At 67.0% G+C, this 12,087-nt stretch overlaps 1 protein-coding gene across 2 annotated transcripts in view; it reads right to left on the reverse strand.

Moving 5' to 3' along the window:
• Positions 1-12,087, reverse strand: part of INTS1 (integrator complex subunit 1) — a 28,783-nt gene that overhangs the window by 6,738 nt on the left and 9,958 nt on the right. For both annotated transcript variants that reach the window (XM_082670259.1, XM_082670258.1), the window contains exons 16-35: positions 10,628-10,719; positions 10,388-10,448; positions 9,134-9,331; positions 8,744-8,873; positions 8,308-8,487; positions 8,068-8,217; positions 7,501-7,680; positions 7,319-7,423; positions 6,136-6,303; positions 5,948-6,059; positions 4,890-5,051; positions 4,039-4,185; positions 3,641-3,739; positions 3,272-3,396; positions 2,649-2,903; positions 2,018-2,177; positions 1,637-1,777; positions 1,297-1,471; positions 1,081-1,207; positions 225-355 (exon numbers count right to left, since the gene is read on the reverse strand). In XM_082670259.1, coding sequence (XP_082526385.1) covers positions 225-355; positions 1,081-1,207; positions 1,297-1,471; positions 1,637-1,777; positions 2,018-2,177; positions 2,649-2,903; positions 3,272-3,396; positions 3,641-3,739; positions 4,039-4,185; positions 4,890-5,051; positions 5,948-6,059; positions 6,136-6,303; positions 7,319-7,423; positions 7,501-7,680; positions 8,068-8,217; positions 8,308-8,487; positions 8,744-8,873; positions 9,134-9,331; positions 10,388-10,448; positions 10,628-10,719 — 2,898 coding nt within the window. The remainder of the gene's footprint in view (positions 1-224; positions 356-1,080; positions 1,208-1,296; positions 1,472-1,636; positions 1,778-2,017; positions 2,178-2,648; positions 2,904-3,271; positions 3,397-3,640; positions 3,740-4,038; positions 4,186-4,889; positions 5,052-5,947; positions 6,060-6,135; positions 6,304-7,318; positions 7,424-7,500; positions 7,681-8,067; positions 8,218-8,307; positions 8,488-8,743; positions 8,874-9,133; positions 9,332-10,387; positions 10,449-10,627; positions 10,720-12,087) is intronic.

Raw genomic sequence — 12,087 nt, forward strand, 5'->3', positions numbered from 1 at the left:
ACCCGGGGAAGGGACACCGGGCCAGGCAGGAGGGCCTCGGTCCCTGAGGACGCCGGGGGAAGGCTGCTGGATCAGAGCCCCCCACCGAGGCCCCCGACACTGCCCTCCAAACTCGGCTCCCGGAGGAGTCTGGGCAGGGCGGCTGCCGCGGGGCACCCCAAGGCCCACGCTGCCTGTGGCAGGAACAGACCTGCCGGTGGGGGACAGAGGTCTGGGGGACTCACCTCTGCTCCCGGTTCTTGCCCAGCAGGATGTGGATACACTGGTGCAGCGTGGACCAGTTGGACTGGTGCGTGAGCAGGGCTAAGAGGTAGGGTCGGAAAGACGGCACCTGCGGGCCAGGATGGCCTTTGCCCTGGGAAGGGAGGAAACCTGGGATGGTCCCTGCCGGGCTGACGGCTCTGCCGGGTAGCGTCAGCAGGTGACAGCCCACGTGTGCCAGCACAGAGCAGAGGAAGGTGTCCGTTTTGGGGCAGATCCGAGGCTCCCGCCCGGGAAGCCACCCAGCCCGGCCGGTCACTCTGCAGATTAAGCACGGGCTGAATCGAATCCACTCCTCAGAGACCAGGAGACACGCGAGCAAAACCCTGGGTGTGGGAACACCTGGGCAGGCGGGGGGCGCGGGAGCGTGACCGCCGCTCTCAGAAGCGCAGACCCACCAGCGTGCGGCGGGACCACGGGCAGGGGATGCCCAGCCCCTCCCCGGCCATCTGGTCAGTGTTTCCTCACCTTCCCCACAGCCAGATGAGCTGGGGGACCCCGCCACCCCCGCAGAGCCCTGACATGGGCTCCGACCCCTCTGAGGACCCCACCCCCCGTCAGGGGGTGCTGAGCTCCACTCCCCCCACCACCTCGTGCCCTGTGAGGACCTGAGCCCACAAAGGACCCATCCACCCACCCCCCGCCCGCCTCCGTGGCCAGATCTGGCCAGCTGTGGTGACCCACTCAGAGGAAACATGGGACCCGTCTGGCCACTGAGACTCCGGCATCGGATCTGCTGGAACTGACAGAGAGCCAGCCCCACCCTGGGGCTGCCGGGCGGACTGTGGGCCCAGGGCGCCGTGCGCGAACGAGGCCCACCTTGCTGCTCTGGGAGAACAGCAGCCGCTGCTGCAGGTCAGGGCAGCTGCTGATCACCTCGGGGTCCAGCATCTCCAGCCAGTCGACAAGGAGCCCCGAGCAGGGTCCCAGCCACACAGCCTCCAGGCTGCAGGGAAGGTGGGGTGGGCTCAGACGCGGCCGGCCAGGGCCGCCCCCCGCTCCCCCTCCCAGCCGGCCCCCGCCCCGCCGGCTCACCTGCAGCCGTCAGAGTCCTGCTTCCCCAGGGCCGGGGGCTCCCCCTTCTCCTGCAGCAGCAGTGAGCTCACCACGGACACGGGCCCCGAGGCCGGGAAGGCGGAGGCAGCGGAGAAGATCGCGGCCAGCAGCTCCTCCAGGTGAGGCGACCTCATGGCAACCAGACCCCGGAGGACTGAGGGTGGGGCAGAGAGGGCCCCTGTGTCACTCCAGCTCGGGGGGCCACCAGACGTGAGGACAGAGAGCCCCGCCCCTGGGCCCTGTTCTGGGGGCGCCCAGAAGAGGGACCTGCGTGCGAGGCAGCGAGGCGGGGTCTTTGTGGCGCCCGGGGCCCGAGTACCTTTGCTGATAAGCTCGGGCTCCACGTCACACCCCTCCCCAGACTTGAGGGTGGCCGCGATGGCGCGGATGGTGGAGCTGACCACTTCCGGGTCCCCGCGGAACGTCAGGGCCTCTGCCAGGTGCAGGAACCCGCTCCGCACTGCAGGGGAGCGCTGTGTGACCCACGGGACTCCTGCCAGGGGTGCCGGGCAGGCGACTCCCCTCGGTTCCCACACGTACGCTCCCCCCTGGGGGGCCTTCCCAGTGCCCCGACCCCCAAACCGCTGGGCCCCACTCACCCTGACGCCACCCGGGGCCCATCTGGGAACAAGGCCCCGGTCCCCCCGACGCGATGGCAGAGAGCCCAGGACCCCCGCCGGCACCATTGACCCTGCCTCACCATCGCTGATCCGGCGCCGTGCCGAGTACTGGGCGGCAAACAGCTTGAGCTGGGCCTGCAGAGGCCCGGCCTCCACGGCGGGGCTGTCCAGCCACTGCAGGGTCTGCACGAGCACTTTGAGGAAGCGCGACGAGAAGCCGGTGTCCTGGGGCACACAGCGCTGGGGACAGCGCAGCACAGCTCAGACAGGGCCAGGGCCGGGCGGAACCATCCCGCCTGCCACAGCGGGGGCCCCTCCAGCGCCCATAACCACAGCCCATGAGGGGTCTGCTGTCGCCTGTCCTCACAGGGCTCAGAGAGAAACGACCAAGGAGGTAGCACACACGTGGGCACGCACGGGGGCAAGTAAGGCGAATGTGGCAAAACTACCGAAACCAGGTGGCGGACGTGCTGAAAGCCCAGCACGCTCCTGCCCTGCTCCCGGGAAGCTTCTGTCACAGAAGCGGGGGACGTACCCCCAGCTCCGCAGCAAAAGCTGCGTCTCTTCACTTAGGGGCAAGAGCCGGGGCCCGAGCAGGCCTGGCCACAGGAGCCCCGAGCCTGGGGGGCGGGACGGGGGCCTTGGCCACGCGAGGCAGAGCCCAGGCGCGGGGACTCGGGGAGTGAGGCGCAGGGCTGTGCCGGGGCCTACCTGGTACTGGCAGAGCTGGCGCATCAGAGGGCAGGCGAGGAAGTGGTTCTGGTGCATGACCATGACCAGGGCGCCGCCGTGCGGGGAGTTCAGCAGGGTGGCGAGGGCCTGCAGGAGGCGCACCGCGACGCCTGGCACCTCGGGGCTCCCCTGGCGGACTCGCGCCAGCTCCCGGCCCAGGGCCTGCTGCAGCGCCAGGGCTACAGGGCGCGCACTGGAGCTCTGCCACCGCGGGCTGGGGCTCAGCGGGAAGATCTGGAGAAAGGCATCCATCAGGACCACGCGGCTGGCAGGTGGGGCCTTCCCCAGAGCCCACACCCCGACCCCACAGAGGCTGCCGGCAGTTGGCACTGGCGTGCCCGGTCCCCAGCAGACTCTCCAGAGGGGCGTGGGGTGGGGGCCAAGGACTGGGACGAGGCCCGTGGCAACAGGCCCAGGAAAAGAGCGCGTGGACCTGTGCACACACGTGCGCATACGGGCGTGTAAGCGTGAAGATGGGAACCGTGCACCGCTGCTCTGCAGCGCCTGTCACTGTGAGGAGGGGGCAAGAACACACGTGCCCAGGGAACCCCTGGCCATAGATTCCAGGCGGGAGGAGGGACCAGGGAGGAGGGGGGCCGTACCTGCAGGAGCATGCTGGCCAGGTCGTCCTCGGGGCCCAGAACCCGCACCTGTGTCACGGCCCGGGGCCTGCCCTGGCCCGGTGGCTGCTCTGGGCTGCTTTTGGGTTTCGGCGCCTCCGTGCTGTCTGCAGGGAAGGAGGAGCAGGGCGGCTGAGAGGCCATCACGGCCAGCTGTGGCGGGGACCATGCCGACCACAGCCAGGCTCGCCCGGCGGCCCACCGCCCAGAGAGGAGTGGGCTCCCAGGCCCTGCAGAGGGCTCTCTCCCCGGGACCCCCAGCCTCGCCCGTGGGCCCATAAACAGAAGCCCGGACGCCGGGCAGAAGCAAACGCTTCCCGAGTGGCCGTGCGAGCCGGGATGGGTGGGTACCTCGCCGGGCGGGCAGGGAGGCTGTGAGCAGGGAGTGGAAAGTCTGGCCTCCGGACGCCCCTCGCTCGTGCTGGACCTCGACCAGGTGAGCCATGTAATCTGCAGGGAGGCAGCCACGGGTAAACACGGGCCCCCAGGGAGGAGGGAAGCCCTCCGCATGGTGCCCACAGAGCTCCAAGCCTCCCCAGGACCCGGGAAGCTGGGCGACAGGGCCTTTCTGCAGAGAATCAGGCAGCGCCCGCAGCTCCCTCCACCCTCCAACCCGAGGGGTGGACGCAGCTCCACCTTCCTGCTCGCAGCCCCTGCCCTGGGGCTGTTCCACTCCACCCCCAGCCTGGCTCTCCAACCGCAGCCGCACGGCGGGCCCGGGGTGCTCGGGCGAGGACCCCGGCTCTCACTCTTGTCCATGATGTTCTGCTCCAGGGTCTGGGGGTCGTGGGCCACCGCCTGGTCCAGATACTGGAGAAGTTTGCTCATGCTGGACACCGGGATGCCGAAGGACTGCACGAACAGCAGCAGCTGCTGGGGCTCCAGGTCCTGCAGGGCTGAGGGTGGCTCTCACTCAGCCACTGCCACCCGGTGACCCCGGCCCGCGGGGCCTGGCGGGGCCCAGGGCCCAGAGGGCAGCTCCAAGTGTGGCTGCTGGGTCCTCAGGACCCACCCTGCGTCCTGAGGCTGCGGGCCAGCCCTGCGCTCCCTCCAGCTCAGAGTCAAGGCTCCCCTGAGTGTGTCCTGCTGCGCTTCCCCAGCCAAGCCACCCCCCAAACTGCCCGGCCTGCCACCTCTGCTGGATACCACGCTGACCACGGGCGGGTGCCCGAGGCCACTCTGCACCCCAGAACCAGCTCGGAGGCCCCAGCCCCTCCTCCTCCCCTCCGAATCCCTGGACCACTTGGTCTTTTTCGTTCCTCCTCCAGCACTTCTCACTGGAGGCTCTCAGCCTCCCCGCCTGACCACAAGGGCCTGCGGGCACCTGTCAGGGCACTGACAGCTCCACAAATGTCTGCTGAATAACAGACGCCCCGGAACCCCCCCGAGGCCCCCGAGCTGTCCTCTCTCACAGGCCACAACTAGAACACACCCAGGCCCACAGCAGGGGGCAAGGCCTGGTTCCCGCCCCCCCCCCCCCCGCCCCGCTCGAGCCGCGCCCAGGCCGTACCAGCGTCCACCAGGCGAGGGAAGAACACACACCAGGCCCACAGCAGGGGCAAGGCCTGGTCCTCCCCCTCGAGCCGCGCCCGGGTCGTACCAGCGTCCACGAGGCGCGGGACCTCCGAGCGGATCATGCGCAGCTTCAGCCAGTCGGGCAGCAGCAGCGCCTCTTCCGACGTGTCCACCAAGAAGGCCGTGGGCAGGGGCTTCTTTTCTGGGAACCAGATGTCCAGCAGCGCCTGGAACTCGCCGTCACCAGCTTCGGGAGAGACAACAGGGCAAGCACCAGGGCCGGCTCAGCGAGGCCTTCCCAGACCTCGCCACCCTAGGAGCTCCGGCCGCACTGAAGGCTGAAGGCCAGGCCAGCGTGTCCTCGGTTTACAGGTGCGAACAGGGGCTTCAGAGGACGGAGAAGAATCTAGCCAGAGCTGAGCGCGGCCCAGCGGCAGAGGCTCTGCACAGCTGACTTGTGTAATCCTCACAATCGCGGCGCCGCCCCGCCCCAGTTGAGGAAACGGAAGTGCAGAGCTGGCCAGGCTGCCCAGGGGACGGTGTGAGGCTGGGGCCAGCAGGCTCTCTGGGCTCTGTGGGCTTGGCCAAACCGGCTCCTTCCAGGGCTCAGGCTGCACAAAGCCCCGGGCAGCCAGTAGGCCAGGCCAGCACAAGGCCAGCCTCCCCTGGACACAAGTAAGTGGCAGAGCAGCCCACAGCGTCAGCCACGGAGGAGGGAAGGAGAGGCTGCCAGGCAGAGAGGTTCCAGGAGGCCAGAGGATCAGCCGGCTCTGGACACAGCCCACGGCCAGCGAGCCGAGGGCCACACCCCAGGCCTGTGGAGAGGACCTGGGGCTCACTGCTCTGGGCACCAGCGTCCCCTCGGCTGGAGAGCCCCATGCGGACACCTCCACCTCCAGAAACCACAGTGCAAAGAGCAGCAGGCACAGAGGTGCCCAGCAACACCCGCGTGCATCTCACGACGACAGGACAGCGAGTGAGCGGAGGCGGCGAGGAGTCTGGAAACCCCCGGCCTGTGGATCGGAAGCGTCGGCGGTGCACGGGGTCCCGCCACGTGGGGCTCTCGCGTGCGCCCCCAGGACGGGCAGGGAAGGGGGTCCACCTCCACGGGAGACCCAGCCCCACCGCCCGCGGGCTGCTCACCGCGGGGCGGCCCCAGCGTCAGGAGGATGACCATGGCATGGACCACCAGGATGTGCATGGTGGCCGTCTCCCCACTAGTCCAGCGCAGGAAGACCTGGTCTTGCGACTCCGACTGGAGGGAGAGGAGCGGGGTGAGCGGGCCGAGGCGAGGGCCGCGGGGCCGGGCCCAGGGCACCCGCCTGCCTTACCCAGCTGTAGACCTCCTCGCCCTCCTTGCTCTTGCGCATGCGCTGCACGTAGCGGGAGAAGATGGAGAGCAGGGCGGCCAGCACGGCGTCCGACTCGGCGCTGCAGGAGCGCTTGGAGAACAGGTGGGACATGATGGTGGAGCGCTCCACGATGAGCCGGGCCACGTCCTGGGGGAGCACGGCGTCAGAGGGCGTGGGGCCCCCCTCCAGTCGTGCCTGGCCAACAGCCCCGTCCCCTCGGAAGGCCGCCCCGATGCCACGTCCGCTCTGCACAACCACCCCCCGCCACCGGGCAGCAGGCCGATGACGGACGGAAGGGCCCCACACGCAGAGAGAGCCCCGCAGCCGCGCAGGGCTGTCAACTGCCGAGCGGGCGCAAGGGGCAGCAAGAAGTGACAGGCTCCCTGGAGAGGGCCGGCCCCGCTCGCTCGGAGAGGAGAGCGAGGCATGGGGCACGGCGCCATCTGCCCTCGAGCGACAGTAACACACGCTTCTCAAGACCCGAAGGGAAAGGCCGTCTGCAAACAGCCGGACACCACATTTACTTGAAACCTGCAGCAGTGACGCGGGGCACGCACTCTCTGAGCCCTGTGAGGACAGTCTGGCCCCTGGACCAGACTCAGAAGGGCGAGGCCTCCAGCCCCAGACTTTAATTATTACTGTCCAACCCCTCGACGAGGAACCCAGGCTTGGACAGAATCCCCCTGCCCACCGACCTCTGTCTTCAGCCCGTTCCCTCACTCCGTCCACTCACTTATTCTACAAAGACCCAGGGCCTCCAGAACCTCCATCACTGTCAGCTGACACGCTAACAGGGGAGCAAGGTCAGAAGAAAGACGGCCAGAAAAGAGGAAGACGAAGTAGAAAACGGGCATGTACTCAGCTCACAGGGCCTCCCCAGCAGGGAGCGGGATGCGGGCCCCAGCCGCAGACTCCTGGGCTGGCCTCCTGCCCCTTGGCCTCCTGGGTTGGCCAAGCCACGCCTCCCCCAGCCCAGAGCCACAGAGGCGACCAGGCCTGGATGATCACAAGGGCACTGGGGGCTCCTGCCCTCGATCCCTGCTCCGGACAGAGGGTCACCGGCAAGGCAGCTGGGCGCTCAGAGCCCAGAGCCGAGGTGTGGCCCTGCTGGCCCTGCAGCCCGACTGGGCTGGTCGGTGTCCCCCAGCCCCGCTCCCCTCACCAGGGCCAGGTCGCTGTGCTGGCTCTGCTCCTCCACGGGCGTGTGCTGGGACAGGTAGACCAGGTAGGCACTGATGGTCTGCGGGTCCGTCTCCATGTGGATGGCCTGGGGAGTGGGGGGGAGGGAGGGCGTGTGAGCGCATGCCCGGCAGTGCAGCCCGCCGCCCGCCTGAGGCCCCTCACCTGCTGCAGCGCCAGGGCGGTGGTGGTCCTGACGCTGTCGAACAGAGGCAGCCTGGGCAGGTCTCGCAGCAGCCACTGGTAGCCCTGCAGCGCGTCCGTGTCGCCCAAGTCCTCCTCCGTGGGGGGCTCCTTCTCCTCCCCGTCACGCAGGCTGCCCTCCGAGAGCACCAGGGACAGGCCCTGCAAGCAGACACGCGCTGGTCTCGGGGCCACCACTCCCTCAGGGCCACGCGCGAGGGCCGCTTCCCGGCAGAGGCGTGGTGCGCCCGGAGCGCCCTCGCCTGGGGCGGAAGGGGCGCGGGCCGGCTCCCCTGGAAAACCGCCGCCAGTGCCTCGGGAAACACGGCAGGCGGCCACTGAGCTGCTCTCGGGACGCTTCCCAGTACCACCCAGGGAGGGGGCCCACACGGGGGAGAAAGATCTGAGCCCTGCGCAGCTCGTGACTGCAGCCCTTCTGTGCCCAGGACTCAGCTAGAATACAAGTCTGCGTGAGCAAAAACTCCCATCTTAACAAAAACGGGGAGAGCAGGGGTGCGCAGGGAGGAGCGGGCCAGACGGCCGCCTCACCTTCGTGGCCAGCACCCGGGAAGCCACCTGGGAGGAGCCGAGGCGCCGCAGGAAGTAGTCCAGCACCTCACACGTGGTCTGCTCGTCGGCCCTGGGGCCCAGCAGCAGGTCCTGCAGGCGGCCCAGCAGCTGCCGCTGCTTCTGCTGCCTCTGCAGGGACAGGGGGCCCTCAGGGTGGGTCTCCAGGGCCGGGGGCGGGGGGGTGCTGGGGCGGGGCTGGGGGCGGGGCGGGGCGCCCACCTGCCGCTTCTTGGCCTTCTGCTCTCTGCTCTCGCCCTCCTCCTCCTCCTCCCCGGAGGCGGGCTCGTCGGCAGCGTCGTGCAGCAGGAACTCGCACAGGCACTGCACGGGCAGCACGTCCAGGGAGCCCTCGCTGGACTGCACCAGGTCGGCCAGCCAGGGCATGGACTGGGAGGAAGCCTGGGTGGGGCGGCAGCCACACGGCTCCTTCCGGCTAAGCCTGCCGTGGCCCCCCGACCCACCTGCCCGCCCCCAGCGGGGATTCCCGAGGTGGCCCTGTGTGTGCCCAGGAGCCCGTCGCCATGTAGCCCTGTCTCCGGGTGTGCCCTCTTGTGGCCACGGTCTCATCTAACGCCGCAGCGCACTGACGCCCCTAGAAGGTTCCCCGCCCGCCCGCCTGCACCAGCCTCCTCTGCCGGACCACAGCGGGACTCACCTGCCTCTGGATGATGTTGAGGAGGAAGTCCGGGTTCCGGCTCCGACACAGCAGGTGCCCGAGGCGGAGGGACTGGTTGAGGCCTTTCACCTGATCCAGGACGTGAGGGGGAGGCCTCCGGGGCGGCCCTCTGAAAGTTCCACATGACCCAAGCGTGTCGAAGCCGCAAGCGCACTGCTCCCCAGTCGACAGTGCCGGGTGAGGGCGGGGCCGCCTGCCTCTCACCTGTGGGCAGCTGCCCGTCTTCCCTGAGGCCCGCGGTCCCTCCCCTCCCAGCCCAGCCACGGGGGGCTCTCGGCTTCACCATCGCCAGCCGCGCGGAGAACCAGGACAGCGGCCCCGCCCGCCCCTGCCAGCCCAGGCCCGGCCCGAGCTCCGCGCAGTGCATACTGGGGCTCAAGGCTGGTGAGCTGGGACAGGAGCAGGCTGCTGCTCTCAGTGATGGTCTGCTTGGTGGATGCAGCGGCCAGGTGCCCCTCGAACGCCAGGATCTCCTGCTTCTCCCGCTGCGAGACCTGCAGCTCTCGGGTGACCATCTCAGTCCGGGTCTCCTCGTCCGTCAGGGTGCACGGTGGGTATGAGTAATTGCTGGGGACCAAGCAGGAGGAACCTGTCGCCGGGCCACCAGAGGCTGGCTGCCACCAGGCGGCGCTCAGGGTGGGGGGTCAGAACTTAGGACGGCATCCCTCGCCCAGGCCCAGCTCGAGCCGTCAGGCTGCGGAAGGGACCCGGGGGGGTGCGTCGGCAACATGGTCACAGTCAGACCCCCATGAGGGAGCTGGGCAGCCCTCAGAGCCCACAGCCGGCCACCCTCTCTTCCCACACAGCCGAGTGCTGGCGCCTCCAAAATCAGCCAACGTGTGTCAGGATCCTGGACCCGAGCGGCGTCTGTCCGGGATGGCCACACGGGACCCCTGGACCCTTTCCAACAGGCCAGGTGGCCCGGGGCGCACAGGGCACCCCAGGCCGACTCACGGCTTCAAAGACACACGCGGCTTTCTGGGGGCACGAACAGCTGGACTCCTGTCCGTGTTCAAAATCTAACCTAGCTTCCTGAGACAGCCACAGGACGGCCCTGCCACCCAGACCCCACGGGTGCACCCAGACCCCACGGTTCCGACACCCCACGGCCTCGGGCTCCGCTCCACCTCAGCCAGTGTCCCGCAGCGACCCTCGCTGCCCCCGAGTGCGCCGGCAGGCTGCACCCATCCCCGCTGCAGGAGCACAGCACACACACGCCACCCGCCCAGGCGCCCACACCGCTTCCTCAGCTCGTGGCTCGCAGCGAGCATGGTCACAGCGGCCCTGGCATCTGCTGCCCGCCGCGTCCAGAGGCAGTCCCCTGCTGCTGACCCCGTCTCCATCCCGCCGCACCCTCTGGCTCTGGACCCCTCCGCTCTACGCCTCCCATGTCACAGCATCATCAGCCTGACCGTCCCCACGCCCATGGCAACACGCGTGCCGCCCAGGAGGGCCCAGGGCCCCACAGCACATGGCGTCGCTTGATCCCACTGCCCCAGTCCAGCGAGGGGGCAGCCCCGCAGAGTAGGGAGACCGCAGAGCAGTGGGAGGCCCAGCGCGCCCCGCTCCCAGCGCAGCACCGGTGGGCCCGCCCTCCCGGTCCCAGAGCGGCGAGCCACTTACTTGGTCATCACCATCTCCATGAGCATCTTCAGTGTGGGGTACTCCTCCCAGGCGGCCAGGCCTAAGGAGCAAGGCGACAGCAGGTGGTAGCTGGGACTCCCGGCCGAAGACCCACCCCCTCCCACGCCCATCCTCCAGTGCCCAGCCAGGCTCTGCTCCAGGTCCTGACATGCAGGACGCCCAGAAGAGGGAAAGGTCAACACCGGCCCAGGGGACCACGGCTGGCCAGAGGGGGCTCACCAATGTTTTCTGGGTTGAACGCGGCGACGACCAGCAGTAGGGGCCACGCCTTCCAGTAGAGGGTGGAGATGGCGAGGTTCGGAGGCTGGTACCTGGGACATAAGGTGTCAATGGCTCAGCCTCAGGTCATGAGGTCCTGGACGGGAACGGGTCCAGGCCATGGCGGCAGCCGCTTCACAGACCCGAACACCAGCACTGGAGCCTCAGTAACTCCTCTCTGGGACTTGCACCCCCAGGATGTGCATGGCTGGATCCAGCACACCGCTCAGGCCCACACCCCAGCTCTGGGCTCCGGGACATGTGCCCTACTTCCCTCAGCCTTGGCCTCCCAGCCTACAGCACGGGAACAGGGGGAAGGTAACAAACACTCGACAGTGTTAACTACTGTCGTTATTCTCTGCATCAGAAAACCAGAAAACACCCCGGTATCGGTCGACGTGTAACCATAACTTTCAAAAGTCACACATCGTGCTGTCGTAATAACAGTCCTTTCAGATGACGCAACAGAAAGCAGCTGAGAAGCTGTTAGGAAAAATGAAATAAATCCGACGTGACGACTTGGCAACACTCCCCAAACTCGTCCACGGCTTGGACGCAGTCCCCCCACAATCCCGGGTGGAAATTGACCAGATGACCCTAAAATTCACATGGAAATGCGAGGACCCAGAAAAGCCAAAATAATGTTGAAAAAGAATAAAACTGGAGGACTCACACCTGCCAACTTCAAAACCCAGCACAGAGTTACAGGAATGGCGACAGAAGTGTGGGCGTGAGGACAGGCACCTAGGCCAATGGAACAGAACTGAGGACCCAGAAATAAACCCGTATGTCAACTGATTACCCACAAAGGACAACGGTCCATCCGCATGAAACAACGAAGCCACAGCCGCACCTCACACCATACGCAGAAATAAATTCACACCGGGTAACGGACCTACACGTTAAGGCTAAAACTATAAAACCCTTAGGAGAAAACACAGGAATAGATCTTTGACGCCTTAGATGAGGCAATGGTTTCTTACGCGTGACGCGCAGACCCAAGAAACCAAAGAAAAATAAACTGCACCTTATCAAGATTAAAAAGCTTTTGTGTCTCAAACGGCATCAAGAAGGGAAATATCTACAAATCACAGGTGTGTGAAGGGTCTCCCTCCAGAACCCATAAAGAGCCCTCACCATCCAACAACAAATACTCAAACAACCCAGCTTAAAACTGGGCCAAGGACTCAGACAGACATCTCTCCAAAGAAGGCGTTCAAACAGCCACAAGCACGTGAACAGCTGCTCGACGTCACTAGCGATTACAGAAATGGAATCAAAGCCAAAATGAGGGACTCCCCTGGCGGTCCAGTGGTTAGGGCTCTGCACTTCCACTGCAGGGGGCACAGGTCTGATCCCTGGTCAGGGAACCAAGACCCCACATGCTGCGGCCAAAAAAAAAAAAAGCCAAAGTGAGATGC

This window comes from Grampus griseus, assembly GCF_964374135.1.
Source record: "Grampus griseus genome assembly, chromosome: 14".
In the NCBI taxonomy this organism is placed as follows: Eukaryota; Metazoa; Chordata; class Mammalia; order Artiodactyla; family Delphinidae; genus Grampus; species Grampus griseus.